This window comes from Mesoplodon mirus (assembly GCF_964341445.2).
Source record: "Mesoplodon mirus genome assembly, chromosome: 3".
In the NCBI taxonomy this organism is placed as follows: Eukaryota; Metazoa; Chordata; class Mammalia; order Artiodactyla; family Ziphiidae; genus Mesoplodon; species Mesoplodon mirus.
This window is the reverse complement of record NC_138978.1, coordinates 71,143,383-71,163,155: the sequence shown is the minus strand read 5'-3', so window position 1 is coordinate 71,163,155 and position 19,773 is coordinate 71,143,383. Positions and strand designations below refer to the sequence as shown.

The window sequence follows — 19,773 nt, the reverse complement described above, 5'->3', positions numbered from 1 at the left end:
TAGATGTTGGAATGAGGGACAGTCTGGGGGCTTGCCTCCCCCAAGACCAAGCTGAGGACTTCCAAGAAAAACACAACTGTGCTCTGCATGCTGCTCTGCCCATGTCAGCTTCCCAAGTGTTTACTCCAGGAGTTAGTCCAAGCAGGGAAATATATAATTGGACCAAATATGTTCCTTCCCCTTTAAAGTAAGGTCATTGGGCAAGTGTGTGGTGTGAACATGGTGATCAGCTTTCTGGTAGAAGACGTTCCTCGAGGTGTGGTAGGACCATCAGGAGTGCCCCAGAAAATATGGGAAGAAAATATCAGCTGGGTCACAGGAACCTGTCACATTAAAGCAAAATAGCCGCATTCGCTTACGAGGAAAGAGTCCTTCATTGCCTTGACCATCTGATGGTTTAAATATATTTCATTTACAGCTAAAAAGGGACTTCCCTGGAGATGCAGTGGATAAGAATCCATCTACCAATGTAGGAAACATGGGTTCGATCCCTGGTCCGGGAAGATCCCACGTGTGGTGGAGCAACTAAGCCCGTGCGCCACAACTACTGAGCCCATGAGCCACAACTACTGAAACCCGCATGCCTAGATCCTGTGCTCTGCAACAAGAGAAGCCACCGCAGTGAGAAGCCCGCGCACTACAATGAAGAGTAGCCCCTGCTCGCTGCAACTAGAGAAAGCCTGCGTGCAGCAACGAGGACCCAACGCAGCCAAAAATAATAAATAAACAAATGAACATGTTTTTACAGCTAAAAAGGTGCTCTGAGACTCTCGGTCCTAGAGCTTGGAGCAAAATGAGAGGGAAATACTTTGGGAATGTTACATATAGGAAGGCCAAAGTCCAAAACAGTCACTGCCCCCTTAATCACTGGCTTGTTATTCTGCTTCGTTCCTCAAGGCTAAATATGGTCTCCCACAGTAAAAACTTGTTGTGTTGTTGTAAACAACTTCAGGAATGTGTCCAGAAGAGGAAATGGCAGCCAATAGGCAGGCTTAAGCCAAAGGTTTAATAGATACTTTCTCACCTCAACTCACCCTGATCCTAGCCAACCACATCTATTCTAGGTAAAACCCCATTTAACAATCAATCCCTTAGGGAGTGTTTAATTTGAATGAACGACATCAGAAGCAGATACAGGAATTTAACCAATCTCTAAATATCTGTCATGGCTGCTGATGGGTTCCAATTGTAGGTTCCAATTAACTTCTGATTCCATCTTCATCCCCCTTTTATCAAGATATTCTCTTTATTATTGGTTGTCTCCCCTAACTCAATATACAGTAGTTATACTGATGGCTAATGCTTGTTGAGTATTTACTAAGAGCACTGTGACACATGTTAACTCATTTCATTCTCACGTCAACCCTATGACCTTGGTACTATCGTTGCTTCCACATCACAGATGAGGAAACTGAGGAAGAGTGAGTGTAAGGATGTTGCCCAAGGTCACACAGCTAGGACATGGGAAAGCTGGGATTTGAACTCAAGTAGTTCATACTCTTAACTAGACTCTGTACTGTCTATTTATACAAATGTGCTTGACTCTCTTATATTTAAGAAATATTTCACTCTGGAGTTTCCTTTTCCTTTAGATACTGCCCTAGGTCTTTTCTTTCTCTTAGAATTGAGTACATCTTCATTCCCTTACCTCTTAATCACCCCAAACCCACTGGCTTTACTTTCTTGTTTTCCACTGGAATTGCTCTTACCAAAGTTACCAATAGCTCTTTGGTTGCTAAATCCAACAGACAATTTTCATTACATTTTATTTAAACTTTCCTGGATGAAAACTCTCTCCTCCCTTGCCTTCTATGACACTATTTGCTCTTGTTTTCTGCTTTCCTCTCTTTCCTCCTTTGGCTCTGGCATGGGTGTTTCCAAGCCTTCAGATCTCAGCTTTCCTCTAGCCTCCCTCTACCCAAGCTCACTGGGTGATCCCTCCCACATACATGTCCTCACCTATGATTGATATCCTGGTGAATTCTACATCTCTTCGTATAGCCAGAACTTGTATTCTGGGTACCAGATCTCAAAAACCTCTTGTTTAATGGACATTACCTCTGGATGTCCCACAAGCATCTCAGTCTTGAAATGTTTAGAACTGAACTCTTTATGGCTCCCCAAAACCCACTTCTACCCCACATTCCTTATCACCTTGAATGGCACCTCTGTCTACCCAGTGGTCTAAACCAGCCACTTGAGTCATGCTAATTCTTCTAATTCACCTGTACACACAATGGATCTTTAAATCCTGTTGATTCTATGTCCTACAATCTCTTGGATCTGTTTCCTCTTTTCCCTTTCAACTGCCTCTTTGTTCCTCACCTGTATGACCATCCAGATGGCCTGTGGACTGACCTCCCCACCGTAGCCTTGGCTCCCATTCCCTGCTGTCACGGTGCTCTTTCTGAAACCTGCATCGGATGACACGTGACTGAAGAAAAGCCCTGACGGCTCCTCATTGCTACAGGATTAAGTTCATATTTCTTAGCCTGGTCACGATCCAGACCTTGTCTTGTCTCCAGCTCTGCCTCGCACTACTTCCCACCCCCTCACTTCTGGGGCTTCCTCTTGCACACTTGTTCCCTCTCTCTGTGTGGGCACACCCCAGTCATCTTCCCACTTGCACTTGGCCAATTCCTTTTCTTCCTCAGGACTCAGCTCTGACTCTCCCCTCTCCACCCTCACGTCCCCACTTCATCTTTCTCTCCATCACCTATGCTTCTGCCATTGCATGTACCAGCTGTACCATTTCTTTGTCCCCTCCCTACAACGTGAGCTCCTTGAGATTAGGGAGCCTTGTCTTTTCTCTTTGTACACTGAAGTCTATCTCTTTGCTGACATATAGGAGAAACTCAAAAAATGTACCAAATGAATTAATGAAAGTAACCCAAAAGAATATATACCCAATGGAAGAATTTAATATAGCAGCAAGGGAACAGATTTATCATTCGGGGAGTTAAGCAGCTCCCTTAAAGTCTATGTATCCTTTAGCTTAGGCCATTTTTTCCTCCACCTCCATACTCAGCCATAGTTTGAGATCAATATGGAGTCAGGGTACTCCATCCAACCCATAAGAACACCCCAGAAGCACCGAGCTTCCTCACATCCAACCAGCACCACATCCTCAGACATTTGCTAGTTGCAGCCCTTAGCCTTCTGAAATAGTTTTGGTAAAGCTCACAAAAAGGTGCCCACAATATGTCTTAGTAAAAGATGCAATGTGTCAATATATTCTGAAATCAGTGTGCTTTGGGAGGGGTTCAGTAATGCTTCAGATATGAGGTCAAATTGTTTCCTTTTTTTTTTTTTTTTTCGGTACGCGGCCTGCTCACTGTTGTGGCCTCTCCCATTGCGGAGCAAGGGTCCGGACGTGCAGGCTCAGCGGTCATGGCTTCACGGGCCCAGCCGTTCCGCGGCATGTGGGATCTTCCCGGACCGGGGCACGAACCCGCGTCCCCTGCATCGGCAGGCGGACTTTCAACCACTGCGCCACCAGGGAAGCCCTCCTTTTTTGAAGTTAATGTGGAATTGCACATAACTGGGAGAGACATAGCTGGGGCACTCAGAGGTCTTTTTCATTGATACCCATTTGATGTCTTATTATTTTGTCATTGTTTTCAGACATCAATAGTTAGATATACAGGAGCAAAGTAAAATAGAAAATTGAGGTACTTATTCGAAGAATTATGGCAAACCCTTCCCTCATCTACCATATTCTCACAACCACACCTAGATTTTGGCCTCCTCACTATATATTTACATACCCTTAGATAGCATGAGCTTTGAAGTCTGAGAAATTTGGTCTGAGTCTTAACTCTGTCACTTACTAACTGTGCAACCTTAGGAAATTTACTTAACCTTTATGGACCTCCATTTCTTCATCTGTAAAATGGGGAAGTATATGAGTACAGATGACTGGTCTGATGATAAAATAAGATAATATGTATAAAGATGGCACAGTATATGGAACAAAATAAGTCCCCAGTATATGCCAGTTTTAATCTTTTTATGAGGTAAATAAAATAAACATTTTTGAGGTAGAGGATGGGAACTTTGGCTTAGTCAGTTGTCTTCACACTTCATTTCCTTGCGGCCATGTCTCTGTTGTACATGCTTCCAATTAAGAAAACAGTTCGCAACATGTCAACTCATTGGCTATTCAAACTTGGGGTGAATAGAGGACATACATTATTTTGCCATTTAAAAGAAATTCAGAGAGGCTAGGAGGTGAGTGACCAAGATGGCAGAGTAGAAGGACCGTAAGCTCACCTCCTGTCATGAGCACACCAAAATCACAATCTGCAGAATGACCATTGCTGAAAAAGACTGAAACCTACTAGAAAAGATCCTCTACAGCTAAAGACATAAAGATGGAACCACAACAAGATAGGTAGGAGGGACAGACTAGAGATATAATCAAATCCCATACTCGGGTGGGTGACCCACAAACTGGAGAATAATTATGTTATAGAGAGGCTAAGGGATTGGTCCAAGGGCACACAGAGCTGGGATACAAACATAAGATTTTGGGTGTTCTCTCATCTCCAGTGCTGGGTCTTGGGTCTGTAGCATCTGCCAGTGTCCAGTGATCATTCTTCATGGCTCTTGGAACAAGCAAAAGGGGCTTTCAGTGAGTCAAGCTTGGAGATGTGGCCTTGACTGAGTGAACAGGCTCAGTACCTAAAGCTTCACCAGGTGACTCTGTTGGTGAATTAATGGCATTTCCAAAAAGAACTCAACAAATGGGTAGGGAGACAATGAGTGTGAGGCTGTGAGGTCGCCTTCACTTTACCTGGTAAAACTTACTCACTTATGCTCTTTTCTTTTTAGCAATAATTTGCCCTTCTGGATGACTTAACTCAGCAACATTCTTTTCTTTGAGGAAATAATTTTAAAAACACGGAGAAAAAAATCCCTTCTGCCATGTCATGCAGTGTTCCAAGTATTGTTTAATGTCTTTTTGAACCTCACAGTTCTTTAAGCATAGTGAGCCCTTGATAAAGGTTTATTAATTTGGTCTGTATAAATGAAGAAAGGGTTTTGTTCTAGTCAAACATACTTAGAGCTTTTTGCAGTGAAAAGGTTTATGTAATTAAGTAGGTTCATAGTCAGCACACAATGCCTGCATTTCTCCAACGTTAGAAGATATCCCATTGTTTTGTAAATATATTTGAGATTGTCTTGGAAAGAGGCCCAGTGTGTCTCCTGTTACTTCCATCCTGAATGGCCTGGACTTTGAAAAACAGGTATTGGCCAGGGTGAGTGCCAAAGGGGCCCTTAGTAACTACACCCCTTCAGGGGAGAAAGAGCTGTGGCAATCACGTGGTGTCTAGAGCAGGGATGATGTTTCACAGTTAGGGCAAGCCACAGGCTTTGGAGTCAGATGGAAACATTTCTCTATGTGAACTCAGCCTAGCTCATGAGCTGCCTGTTTTCTCTTCATGGTGGAAACTCAACCAAGTCTAGGCTGGGTTTTCTTAGCCTAATCCAATCATTTTTGATAACCCTGATAGTCCAGTTCTTTGTGTCCCCCTCCCCCTATTCTTATGTTAAATCCTAAAGTCTAATGTGATGGTATTAGGAGGTGGGGCCTTTGGGAGGTGCGTGGGTCACGAGGGTGGAGACCCCATGAATAAGATTAGTGTCCTTATAAAAGAGGCCCCAGAGAGCTCTCTAGCCCCTTCCACCATGTGAGGGCACAGTGAGAAGATGGCTGTATAGGAACCAGGAATGTGTTCTCACCAGTCACTGAATCTGTCGGTGCTTTGATCTTAGACTTCCTGTCTCTAGAACAGTGAAAAATAAATTGCTGTTTTTTAGTCTATGGTATTTTGTTAGCCCAAATGGACTTAAACAAGCTCGAAGTTCAGTTTCCAAGTCAGGGCTGTCTCCCATCTGGAGGGTTTTCTTCACCCTTCCTTCAGTCCTGGTCTTCCCGGTGCTGTTGGTTCCCCGGGGTGTGTCCCCTCCACCTTCCATTCAGCCCCTTTTCTGGAGCCTCCTCCTGGTTCTCCAGATGCATTTCTCTTTGCCAGTTCTGACTAGCACCCAGACTTTCCTTTCAGGCACCCCTTGCACCATGGGGTACAGAGAAACGTTCAGAACTTTTCCAGGCCCACAGAAGCCCAGAGAAACAGGGACTTTTGGTAGATGCACCCCTTTCCCCAACTGCTTCCTCACATTTGTGAGATTATTTGCTTTTTTAAAATTATTTATTTATTTATTTATTTATTTATTTTTGGCTGCTTTGGGTCCTCGTTGCTGCGCTCGGGCTTTCTCTAGTTGCGGCGAGCAGGGGCTACTCTTCATTGCGGTGCACAGGCTTCTCATTGTGGTGGGTTCTCTTGTTGCAGAGCACAGGCTCTAGGCGCATGTGCTCAGTAGTTGTGGCACACGGGCTCAGTAGCTGTGGCACACGGGTTTAGTTGCTCTGCAGCATGTGGGATCTTCCTGGACCAGGGATTGATCCTGTGTCCCCTGCATTGGCAGGCAGATTCTTAACCACTGTGCCAACAGGGAAGTCCCGGTTATTTGCTTTTGAAAGGACAGGTGAAAACAAAGCACAAGAGACTTTTTCCCTACAAGATCTCCCAAACGCTAAGTCTGGGGTTTCATATAGCTGCCCAACAACACACCCCCAAATCCAATTAACCCTAGGGTTCTCATAGTGTTGTCCACAGACTCTGGTCCCCTATTTTCATTACAATACTAAGAGGTTATTTGCTTTTCACTGATGGTGGAAAAGCAATGGCTGTAAACCTGCGGTGCCAATCAAAGCCAATTATTCTAGTATTCTTCACCACCATGAACTCACAGAAAACAGAGAGAAAGAAAGAAAGAAAGAAAGAAAGAAAGAAAGAAAGAAAGAAAGAAAAAGAAAACAATGCCATTGTTACTTAAGAATGCTCTTGATGAAGCAATGAAAAAGTTTAATTTTGACCTTAAGTACATATTATTGTAATATTTTGTGAGACAAAATGGGAAGATGTGTAAGGCACTTCAGCACAGCCAGGTACATTTAATAGTTTTCTCAAGAAAAGCACTGTGTGATCGTTTGAGTTGTTGAACTAGCTGTTTTTTAGTTGAACACCATTTTTACCTTCTGAAAGACTGAATAACAGATAAAACTATGTGTTTTCAGACTTGAGTGTCTGGCAAACATTTTCTTGAAAAGTAATAAAGTGAGCCTGTCACTTCAAGGAAAACAACGGGCAGCATCTTTGCTAATGATAAAATCCAAGCTTTCAAGCCCTGGATCCATCATTTACTAGTAAATTACTTAACTCTCTGATGTCTTACTTGAAAAATAGGATGGCGATAATACTCCATAGAGCAGATACATTAAGTAAGATAACATTATAAAGCATTTTGTACAGTGCCTGCTGTGTAAGTGTTCAATAAACATTGGCTTCTATCATAGCTACATCAAGTTAAAACAATCAAATTTCATTTTCATTTGTAATTTGACCAAATACATGGGTCAATTCCACCAAAAATGTTTAACCTGATCTCCAAGGAAATACTCTCTAAAAATTAGATTTATTCATAGTTCTTTAATAACAGGGTAACTATGAAATGGCAATAGACCTTAATAAAATAATGACAGGCATTGAGATATTGGGTTTTAAGCAAAACTTCTCGTTTCTTTAGTTTTCCTCCAGGAAATAAATAGGACTAGTTGTGCGGTGGTGAAAAAATGCACAGAATAACACAAAATATTATACAAGTACCTCCCAAAGCTTACTACTTAAAAGCGGTGGATCAGCACCAATGCCAAGGTACACAAGGCCCTCTGTGTTCCTGCTACACTGAAAGCTACAGCCATTGAATGATGTCTTGATCATTATGTCATTAGTCTCACCCTTCTCCTGTAAAGTCAGATGATTTTCCAAACTGAAGAACTTCTACCAAGACTTTGGATAGGAATTAATGGGAATTCAGGTTATGTTACATTTGGGGGATAGGCAGGCCATGAAAAGCAGAGAAGGGAAAAAGAAGCCAAAATAGATTGGATAATAGCAAGATAATGATCAAGAGATTTAAAAAAAGAAAAAAGGAAAGAAATGTCCCAGAAAAGGTTGTGAAAAACTTTAGGAGCCTGTTAATGGGATGTCACGAGGCCCTTTAAGATATTTTTGCATTTTCAAATAATTTTCTGTTTTCGGCAACGATTGCGTCCCAGTCTTGTACATCAGCACAGTTCTTTGTTTTTTTTTTAAAATTTATCAATTAATTAATTCTTGGCTGCGTTGGGTCTTCATTGCTGTGTGCGGGCTTTCCCTAGTTGCGGCGAGCGGGGGCTACTCTTCGTTGTGGTGCGCGGGCTTCTCACTGCGGTGGCTTCTCTTGTTGTGGAGCACGGGCTCTAGGCACACAGGCTTCAGTAGTTGTGGCTCACAGGCTCAGTAGTTGTGGCTCGTGGGCTCTAGAGCACAGGCTCGGTAGTTGTGACGCACGAGCTTAGTTGCTCCGCGGCATGTGAGATCTTCCCGGACCAGGGCTCAAACCTGTGTCCCCTGCCTTGGCAAGCGGATTCTTAACCACTGCGCCAGCAGGGAAGTCCCCAGCACAGTTCTTATATCTTGTTTTTGAACAACCATAGAACCCTTTTCAATCCTTTGATCACCAGGCCCTATCCTGTGAGATCTCTTATCTGTTCTTTGGAAGGCATTTCTCTATAAATAGCTACTGAGCTGCCTTCTTCATGAACATAGAGGCAATAATTTTCACAACAACATTCAAAGGGCCAACTAGGTCCATCCTTGTCACTTTTCCCTTTGATCCACACGGTACACTTTCTCTGAACATTTTTCAACTCAGAGGGCAGTCAGTGCAATTATTTGTCCCCACTTAAAACTATTTTGCAAATGCGCAGGAAATAGCAGCAGCTTGGGATGGGGAGGATTTGTGTGGCTTGTCCTCTGTGAGAAGGCAGCAGCCACATGGCATAAGAAGCGTCTGGTTGGGTTCATAATTAACCTGAAAACCATCCTGCCAGAAGCAGCCTGTCAGTTCTGGTCCAGGAATTCCAATTGCTATTTCAGTTGTTACGGAAACTGACCACACTGCTTCCTAAAGAATTCATTATTCCAACAAATATTTGTTGTTCTAGTCATTCTGGGGCATCTAAATGAGTGATGCAGACACAGGGATGGAGAAGCACAGAGGAGGAAGGCTGGAGATCAGAGAAGACCGCACAGAGACCTAAGAATTAAACCTGACCTTGGGGCATGATTAGTCAGGGGAGAAGACATTTCAGGTGAGAGGACTGGCAAAAGCAGGGGAAAGTTCAAGAGATAATAGTGGTGCAGGTGAGGTTGGGGCTGAAGACTCCTGTGTGGGAAAAGGGGAAGACACATTGAGGCCAGTAGGGAGAGAGCTTTGGAGGCCAAACTAAGGAGTTGGACCCTTCTGTGGGCAAAAGGGAACCAGGAGACTTTAAAACAGGATACTTTAGGAATATTAATATTATTATCTTAAGACTAACAGTGACAATGTCAACCTAGGTTCTGGCTAATACTACAACCCTACCTGTCTTGGTAGCTGTCAGAACAATAATTTGAAAAATGAAAAATTCAGCCATCTTCTCATATAGACAAAACCACACTTACTTTACTGAAATCAGCTGACTGTTGTTGATTAAAGCTCATCAAAACTGCTATGGGTGTGTCGACGACATCCCGAGTATTTTTATGAGCTTCAAATTGACCTGCAATAATACAGCCTCAGAATACCATCCTGCCATCTGTTGAGAAAGTACAGTTGATCCTTGAACAATGCGGGGCTTAGGGGTGCGAACCCTCCCTGCAATTGAAAATCCATGTATGACTTATAGCCAGCTCTCTGAATACTTGGTTCCTGCTGATACATGGTTCTGAATCCATGGATTTAACCAACCTGGACCGGGTAGTACTGTAGTATTTACTATTGAAAAAAATCAGCGTGTAAGTGGACCCGTGCAATTCAAACCCATGTTGTTCAAGGCGTAAGTATATTTAGAACTAAAGCCTTAATTTTCAAGCAGAATCCATCATTTTTCTTCTTATTGCTTTGTACATGGCCCAAACAGTAAGCTGAAATCTTTCTTTTCTAGAATAGTGACTGACTAACAAGTTGAAGTGCAGGAGAGTCTGGTTGATATATAAAAAAGAAAAACTTTATTCAGAGCAGCAGTTTTTAGTGTGGTCTGTGGACCCTGGAGGGTCTTAAGGTTTGTCTGGTGCCAGACTTTTTTTTTCTTGGCCGCACTGCATGGCATGTGGGATCTTAGTTCCCCAACCAAGGATCAAACCCGCATCCCCTGCATCGGAAGCACGGTATCTCAGCCACTGGATCACCAGGGAAGTCCTGATGCCAGATTTTATATTGTGCTATTTCACCTTCTGAAGGGCACAGGGCTTAGTAACAGGTGAGCTGAGATCTTTAGGCCTGGTTAGATAGAAGCAATATTTGAAAATACACTCAAAATTCAAGTATGGTGCCAAACAATGGGTAAATTTGAAATAATATTATTCTTAGAGACAATAACAACCACCACAAAACATGCTGTACTATTTTAAAAAGCTTTTTTTTGGACCACATTATTAAAAACACAGATTGCTATGTGATAATAAAGCCTCATTCTTTGGATTCCTGAACTTCAAGTTTAAAGAGTCTCCCCTTTTCCTAATTTGGCCTCTAAGATAAAAGCTGGACAGAAAGTATAATTTATTGTGTATACTCTAGATGCCAAGATAATTGATTAAAATTTGTGTGGAAAGGGGAATTTTCTTTGAAATTATGATGGTGAGTTTCTTTTCAGTAAGGAGTAGGCATAATGTACTTTTACTTTCTGAAAAGAATGTAAACTAAGTGCGGCAATAGTCCATCCAGTTCCCAAGGCTAAGGTCAACTAGAGACAAGCAGGTCAGAAACAGAACTCAGTTGAGCTCAAGAATTCTCACTGCTTAGACACGCTGTTCACTTTAGCTAGACTTCGTCTTCCTCTCACCTCCCACTAGTCTCTTCAGTCATCCATCTTTTCCTTTAGTTCCCTGCTTAAATGTCACTTTCCACAGGGCCTTCCCTGATCACCCATTTTTACCCCGAACACTTCACCCTGCTTGTTCGCTGTTTCAGTTCTTTGTTTCCTTCCCACTGCTTTTCAAGGTTTGTGATAATAATTTGATTAGTTCTCCTTTTCCTCTAAGATGGAAACTCTCTGATCCCTGCTCACTGTACTGCCCAGCATGGGTCCAATATTCAGTAAGTAGTTGGTGCATGATTAAATGTGGGGGACCGTCTAGGGTGACAACCCACATAACTCAGTGGTGGGGTGAGGAGGGCCCGAAAATGGGGAACCACAGCCATAGGCCCTGGTCTCCTCTCTGCCACCAGTTGTTTGAACGACCTGCCTCAAACCCCTTAAATTCTCTGTGACTCAGTTTCTTCATCTGAAAATGAGGGAGGTTTACTGAGAGATTTCCAAGGAAGAATCCTGACTTTAGGGTGCAAGATTCTAAGTATATCTGAATATATTTCTAGGGTGCTGATAACCATTCTTTTTCCCACTCATTGAGGAGGCGTGGACCTTTTCATTATTTCTGAATATAAAAAGGTATTTTCTGAAAAATGTACAGTGTTAAGTGAGTGAATTAACTTTTCTATAGACTTGACTAGCTAGAGGGAAAAGCACTAAGTTTTGGGAGGTGATGTAACGATATTTTGTCCTATTCTATGTAATTTTACTGCTGTGCAACTAGTCCCATTTATTCCCAAGAGAAAAACTGGAAATCTGTTTCTCATACTAATAAACTCTGTGACCTTGGACAAGTTGCTTAAACTTCTGAGGCTCACTTTTCTTGTCTGTGTACTAGATATGTAATAGGGATGGACCGCCAACCTATAAGATTGTGTAAGGATTAAAGGAGATAACTTGGAACATAATAGGTGCTCAGAAAATGCTGGTTAATCCGAAATGAATTTTATCCCACAATTTGTTTCCCAATGAGTTTCTTTGTACTAGGGCATAAAACAAACGAGATTGTTTTTGTTGTTAGCTGTATGAAATGCAGGGTATGGTTATTAAGGGATACTTGAATATGTGGTTACTGATGTACTTAGTTTAGGGAAGAGCAGGTCATTGTTCAAACAGAAAAGGTGTTAGATTTTAACAGACATAGGCATCCTTTTACCTGTGGGATTATAATGCATTTTATTATCATAGAGCTAAACTCAGGAGTTTGATATTCCTTAGAGTCCTGCTTTGCCTATGCTGAAAAGATACAAAGCCAAAGTAATATAAAACTGTATAAATGAAAGGAATGATCCGGAAGCCTCAGGGGTGTAATCTTGACTAAAAAAGGGCCAAGACTTCAAAACAGGTTGAGAAATGAGTAGTCTTTTTTCCTTACCACACTGTTATTATTAGCAATTACGTTTGAAAATTTGAGGGCTGTTACTCACCAATCAGGAAGATAATTTTACACTTTCTCAAATCTTCCGTGAAACCTTTAAAATAAGAATAATTTAAGTTATACAGAAAGAAAAACTGTATTGAAACCCTGGTTTTATACTATATAGTATATAGTATTATATAGTATATAGTATTATATAGTATATAGTATAGTATAATATATGCTATCACATTATATATTATAGTATACAGTATTCTATATAATATATATAGAATAGATAGCATAGAGATAAAAGTCATGAAGGTGGTCAGTGAGAACTGAATCTTGGGAACCACTGCTTGAAGGCAAAGGAATGATTAGGGATTTTTGGCAAAGTGCAAAACTCTGCAGAGTTTGTGGAGCCCTAAAAGATTTCCAGTTGTCACGTGATGTAGTAGGTAATCACGAAGTGGTTCATTTATATACACAATGCTACATTTTTGCAGGAATCCATTATTATTTGAGTGAAAGGCCCAACCCTACCAGAGAGAGATAGAGACAGAGGGTGACAGAGAGAGAGAGAGAGAGAGAGAGAGAGAGAAGAGAGAGAGAGAGAGGGAATAGGGCGTGAAGAATTGAGTTGGGGTAGAAGAAGAAGAAGACAAGGGGAAAAGAGCTGGAAACAGAGGAAAGAGGTGAATTTGGGGGTCTTTGGAACCATTTGGTTTTCACATGAAAGGATTTTTTGTTATTGTTCTCTGAAATCAAACAGGTGCTTCAGTCTCTTTACAGAGTAGCCCATGGTGACTGGAAAAATCGAGTATTATCTGGAGCTTTCTGTTAAAGGCAGATAGATTGATGCTTTTAACATGTGGAGCCAAATGGTCATCTCATGTTCTCCATACTTCTAGTTTACTTCTTTCTTCTAGTTTACTTTTATGAAGCTGAGCAACATTTAATGTATTTGCGATCTAGGAAAGTGGTTATTATTGTTAGTATTAGTATGGTTATCTTATTCCAGTTTAAAAAAATAGTTATTTTTTAAAAATTACTAGCTATTTTTAAAAATTAATGATGGTACATTCATAAAATGATAGTACATTCATACAATGTGGTCATTACAAATTAAGTTTATAGAGAGTTTTTAATGACATGGGAACATGCTTATGTTATGATAGGTACAAAATATTGGAGATAATGTTTGTATATACACATGTATTCTCAACTAGGTAGAAATAGGTATATAGACAATACACTGCAATAAAATAAACCAGAATGTTACCCATGATTATTTAGAGGTCATAAGGTCTTAGATGGCTCTTATTTTCTACCTTAAAAAAATTTCCACGCGAATGTGTGTTAATTTTATAACCAGGAAGAAAGGAAACTTTATTCAGCAATCAGTCAATCCCCATCCAGTTGGGGCTGAGTTGATTATTTGTACTTGGCTCATGTTTATGTGCCTTTTCCTCATGAATCACCATTATGTCATTTGGTGACTGCAATTTTTACGTACTGCTCTTGCCATCATCATCAAATGACACTTTATCTACTACCTCATGCTCCTGGAGCAGCAGGATTAGAGCTGGGGTTATTTAGAAAGCCAATTCACTTACTTGTATATGCTCCCAGTCAATGTAAATATATTTCCACAGACCATAATTATAACAACAGTTACTTCAGAGTGGAAATGATAGAAGGTATTTTTTTCTAGGGCAATCATGAAACTTATCTTTTTTTGAACAAACTCAAATTCACATAATTTTATCTATTTTCAGTTCCATGTGTAGCTAATTATGGTTGTATTTTTTAGTTTTGGCAAGACTTTTAACATGACAAAATTATGAAGCAGTATAATTTGGGTGTTTCTTAGGTTGCATCCCAATGGTACACTGCAGAGTAGTAACCACGATGCAGGAAAAAGACTTTTGTGTTCCAATAAAATTTGAAGAATGGTGAATTAAAGATAGCCAGCTCTCTTTCCTACAGGACATGTGGAAGTCTTGCTGTGCTCTTATACATTTGAATCTTCCAAAGGGGATTGGGTATTTTAACCGAGCATCCTCTGTTCATTGAGCGTCTTGGGACTCATGTTCTCTGGGCAGTAAGGAAATGCACCTCTTAGTAAGGTGTCCCTTTGATTCTTTACATGGATCAAGAGGAGAGAGAGCCAAAGAGTCCCAATCTTAATCATGTTCCCTGGCTAAGGGAAGAGTACAAGCTGTTGGTAGATTATTATCTCTTAGTGGTGTTTAATAAAAAAGACATGCTCAGAGCTACTAAAATGACAACTTTGGTCTGATCAGTAAAGAAAGCTCACCTCCTATGGCGTCTTCTTCAAACACATTTAACTGGTCATCACCCTGTTTATAAAAAATCAAAATATTAGATAATACTAACAGACATTGTACTAAACTTCTTGCCAGCATTAACATACTTAACCTTCCAAAACGATTCTGTGAAGGAGGTACCATTATTACCCAGCTTTTACAGATGAAAACCATACTGAGTTCAAGAAGTTAGTTGCCCAAGGCCACATAGTAGTGAGGGACAAAGCCCAGATTTAAACCTGGGCTGTCTGTCCCCAGAGTTCATGCTCTTTGTAATAGGTGCAATATCCTGCCTTTTTCCTTGGTGTATAACTCTCTGTGGTCAGAAAAGCTGATGTAAAGAAGACAAAACTGATAGAAGTACTTGAAGCTCACTGATAGGAGGAGTACAGCTATTTTACAGACAACTCCATGATTTACAGCTGGACTTGGCAAACTTTCTGGAAAGGGCCAGATAGTAAACCTTTTCAGCATTGTGAGCCATATGGTCTCACTACTTAACCAACAGCCTCAGTTTGCCAATCCCTGAATGAAAGCATGAAATAAGGGAGGTTGGGATGGCCAGCTTTGATTGATGCTTGCCTTTTAAATTTCCATTTTATTTTTTAATCAAACAGCTCCTCCCTTTTCCTTACAGAAAAACCCATGATGGTTGGGAAAAAAAATCCAGAAAGGAAATCTGTAAAAAGGCATTGGTGAGATTTCTCACTCCCACCTCTGTCTCTATCCATCCCACCTTCTCACTCCCTCATCCCTTAGAGATAACCACTCATAAAAGTTTTTTTTTTTGGTTATCTTTCCAGATACACAAAAACTGACTTCTAGATATCTAAGGATACACTTGAGTATAACTCTATGATCTTATTACCTCCATTACACAGAAAGAAGCAGACATATTATATATGCATATGTGTTTATAATATACATACTAATATGATAATACTGTTCTTCCCTTTGTTTTTTCACTTATCCATATATCCAGGAGAACCTTCTGTATCCATACAGATGTTCTTGGGTTATACAGTATTCCACTGTATGGAAGGTACCATAGTTGTTATTGTTTTTAACTAGTTCTTTATTGATGGACCATTGAGTTGTTCACAATCTTGGACTATTTTTGAAAAAGTAGCACAATGAATAAACTCATATATATGTCATTTCACACATATATACCTGTAGGATAAATTCTCAGAGAGCGTGCTGTGCAGGCAAAGAATAAACGTATTTATAATTTTGATAGATGTTTCCAAACTGCTCTCCCTAGAGGCTGTGTAGTTTTTCAGGGACAGCCTCTGGCTCATGCTTTACTCCAGCCTCTTGCCTCTAATTTGCTTTGATACAGGAGTCAGTTAAATGAGGTTGCCTTGTTGTATTAATGCTCCCTTTAGGTAAACTGCCACAAAAGCATTTTATTTGAAAACAGAAACTTGCCATCCTTTTTTAGAACATACGCCTTCAGGGCAACTTTGTTGCCTGTCTTCCTAGATTTGCCTGTGTATCCAGAGCTATTCCAGGTGAGGGAAGAGTAGTCAATGGACTAGTTATTCAGGGACACATTTACATTAATTAACTCCGCTTTCCATGAATAGAAAAAAACATCCACTATTCCTCAGTGAGCCTCCCCCCACTTCCCTTACTGAAATCATTGCATTTCACATTATGCAAGGACCGTCTAATCCTACTCTACCACCCCTGCTCTCCCATTTTACAGATGAGGAAATTGGTAGTTGCAGATGCCATGTGAGGGCCCCGTGGCCATATCATCATGTCCTTAGTGAGGCCAGGGTTGGAATGAGAACCACATCTCCTATCACACAGTCTGGCTCCTAGAGATTTAGTCCCATCATCTTAGCTACCATAGTGGATCTGTTAGTGTCCTGCTGCTCAGCTGGCTGGTACACCCATCCCCCAGCTGCTGCTAAAAGCACACAGGAGTCTGGTCCCTCCCTCAAGCTGGGATGACTCTGGTATAAGTTGTTCCCCAGGGGTCCCCTTGAGATCAAGTTGAAGCTAATATCCAGCTGGCTTCTCCCCCTGCCCTATCCTGCATCTCTCCCTGTCTCACAAGAGCACACCTAATAACACACTTGCAAAGAATCCCCATCTTAGCCTCTGCTTCTAGGGAAGCCCACCTGAGACAGGGACCTATTTGAAGAAATTAATATGTCTGCCTAAGATGCAGCTACATAGAAAGAGGCTCAATAGCCTTTGCTGGAAAAGAATCGTTTAATCACTCTGCTTATTGCTTGTCAAACAGCTATTGAATATATTCAGGTAATGTTAAGAGGAAACCATGAGGTCTTTTCTCTCAATTTTTAATACTATTGTTGAATTATCAGACTTACACCCATCTTATAGACCAAACTGTAACAGTCTTTCTTGTACCTGGCTATTATGTCTTGGGAGTTTGATCAGGGTTATTCTGAATTCATAAAACAATGCGCCAGGTTGTAAAAGGGCCTTTCTGACCTTTATTTGGCTTCTTGAGTCTGACCTGCTTTTATCCACAGCTCTTATTCACAGTCTTCTGTTCTGCTTTGCCCAAGTGCTTCAGATGAGCCCCAGATTCATTTCCATGAATGCATTGATAGTGAACAAGTTTCTGGAGCATAGATGCAGCCGTCAAAAACTCTCCATCAGGAAAGTGCTGCACTGCACTCACTGACATGAAAACCCAGGTGAATGGGATGTTTGATTGCAGGGTGTTATTTTCCCGTGATGCTCAATAAACTTCACAAGTGATCTTTTGTAGATAAAATTTATCTGACATCTTAAACACACACACATACATGAAACAACCAGTGAAAGGCAAACACTTCTGGTTTTGGTGAAAAGATGTCATACAGCCTCCGGGGGCCCTAATTCTTTTCTCTTTTCTTTTCAAATGCTAGGTGTGTTCTGAATAAGAGGCATTAATTTCAGAATGTCAGTTATATAAGGTGCAAAATGTTAGATAAGCTTCTTGGAGAAATGGCTGATAAGGTGTTTATATCCAGTTCCACTGTAGCTGCATCTTCTGTGAGGCATTCTTGGAGAAAACACAACCCACTAACAACCGAGTTCCACCCTGGGTACCTGTGGGTGCCTCTGGGGGTTGCAGCCTTTTACCTTGTTGCTGCTCCATCCACTAAGCCCTTTGTTGCCTCTAAGTCTGAATGCGGGGTTAGGCTTTGTTGGTACAGTGAGACATAGAAGACTTTCTGCAGTGTAAAACTAGGCTTTGGGGGCATGAAGCTGCATACCAAATATGAAGAAACTTACAAAGAGAGGTAGTACAAAAACAGGCACAGATTTATGTAAGTGCCATTTGTGACTCACTAGTCTGGAACCCAGACACAGCCTGCAATGATGCTGTTAATACTGGTGAAGGTAGGAAAGCCTGCAGTAAAACCACTAGCCCCCAAAACCCAACTCAGGTTGCCACTTTTTTGTGTGTGTGTGTGGTACACAGGCCCCTCACTGTTGTGGCCTCTCCCGTTGTGGAGCACAGGCTCCGGACGCGCAGGCTCAGTGGCCATGGCTCACGGGCCCAGCCGCTCCGCGGCATGTGGGATCCTCCCAGACTGGGGCACGAACCCGTGTCCCCTGCATCAGCAGGCAGACTCTCAACCACTGCGCCACCAGGGAAGCCCATTGCCACATTTTTTTTGTGCTAGGTATTTGATAATATATTGGTAGTTGATGGTGAGAAATCTAGAATCCTGTTGAACACATTTAGAACCTCAGGATAGGATTGGTGGCTTTATGGGGAAGCTGGATTTGGACTACAGATTGGTTTTGGTCTCTATCCCTCATTCCCAGTCAAGCCAGAGCCATAAGGAGAGTAAAAGCAACCTGAATTCAACTTTACTTCCCTGCATGGATCTGTAGGCAAGCAACTACTTCTGCAAGGCTGGATTCTGGTATTCTTTGTAGGAAGAGCAGCTAATTGGTGTGTGTTTGTGTTTTCCTTTTGGATCAGAGGTCCTATTATCTTCACCTTGAGATATGGACGTTTTGTCGCTCCCAGTGCCTTGAATTATTGAATTTTTGGTGAGCAAGATCAAAACAACATAACTTCATAGATGGTTCTCCATCTATGGTGAAGTTCTTCATCCTGCTTTGATGTCAGCACAGCATCTGCTCCTGGTTATGGGACCAGCGCCCCTGTCACAAGCAGATCATGTCATAATATGAAGCTGACACTTAAACAGTGCTTTACAGCTCTGGCAGCATTTCTACAGATATAATCTTACTGGATCCTTGCTGCAATCCTGATAGGAATGATGTAACTAAAGTTCTGTTGCACCACTGGATTGGGATGTATCTGAGCTTCCACTGCTGCACAGAGCTGGGCTGAGGACCGACCTAGTGCCCTGATACCAAGCTACATTTCCTCATCAGCATCCTCTTACTGTTATGTGTGTGTGTGTGTGTGTGGGGGGCAGTCATCAGATCCTCTACTGCCCCTCCTTGAGTAGACGGTGTTGATTTTTAAAATCCTTTTGGGGACCACAAAACAAACCTCCCCTGGGAAGGAGAGGGAAGTAGTAGGTCATTTGGGGAGTGTTTTCCTAGTTCTTGTTTGTATTAAACAGTGTGTGTGTGGATGTTCCTGGTGGCACAGTGATTAAGAATCTGTCGGCTCGGGCCTCCCTGGTGGCGCAGTTGTTGAGAGTCCGCCTGCCGATGCAGGGGATGCGGGTTCGTGCCCCGGTCTGGGAGGATCCCATATGCCGCGGAGCGGCTGGGCCCGTGAGCCATGGCCGCTGGGCCTGCGCATCCGGAGCCTGTGCTCCGCAACGGGAGAGGCCACAACAGTGAGAGGCCTGCATACCGCAAAAAAAAAAAAAAAAAAAAAAAAAAAAGAATCTGTCGGCCAATGCAGGGGACACGGGTTCAATCCCTGGTTCGGGAAGATCCCACATGCCACAGAGCAACTAAGCCCTTGCACCACAGCTCCTGAGCCTGCACTCTAGAGCCCGCGAGCCACAACTACTGAAGCCCATGCACCTAGAGCCCATACTCCACAACAAGAGAAGCCTCCGCAGTGAGAAGCCTGCGCACCACAATGAAGAGTAGCCCCC

The 19,773-nt window shown here is 41.9% G+C and overlaps 1 protein-coding gene across 6 annotated transcripts in view; it reads right to left on the bottom strand.

Annotated features, from left to right (window-relative positions):
• Positions 1-19,773, bottom strand: part of AK5 (adenylate kinase 5) — a gene marked incomplete at its 5' end in the record, with an annotated part of 242,780 nt that overhangs the window by 49,086 nt on the left and 173,921 nt on the right. For 5 of the 6 annotated variants that reach the window (XM_082612417.1, XM_082612415.1, XM_082612416.1 and 2 more), the window contains 2 exons: positions 12,448-12,492; positions 14,698-14,740. The exons of the other annotated variant lie outside the window; for it this stretch is intronic. In XM_082612417.1, the coding sequence (XP_082468543.1) occupies positions 12,448-12,492; positions 14,698-14,740 (88 nt within the window). The remainder of the gene's footprint in view (positions 1-12,447; positions 12,493-14,697; positions 14,741-19,773) is intronic. 6 annotated transcript variants of the gene reach the window in all.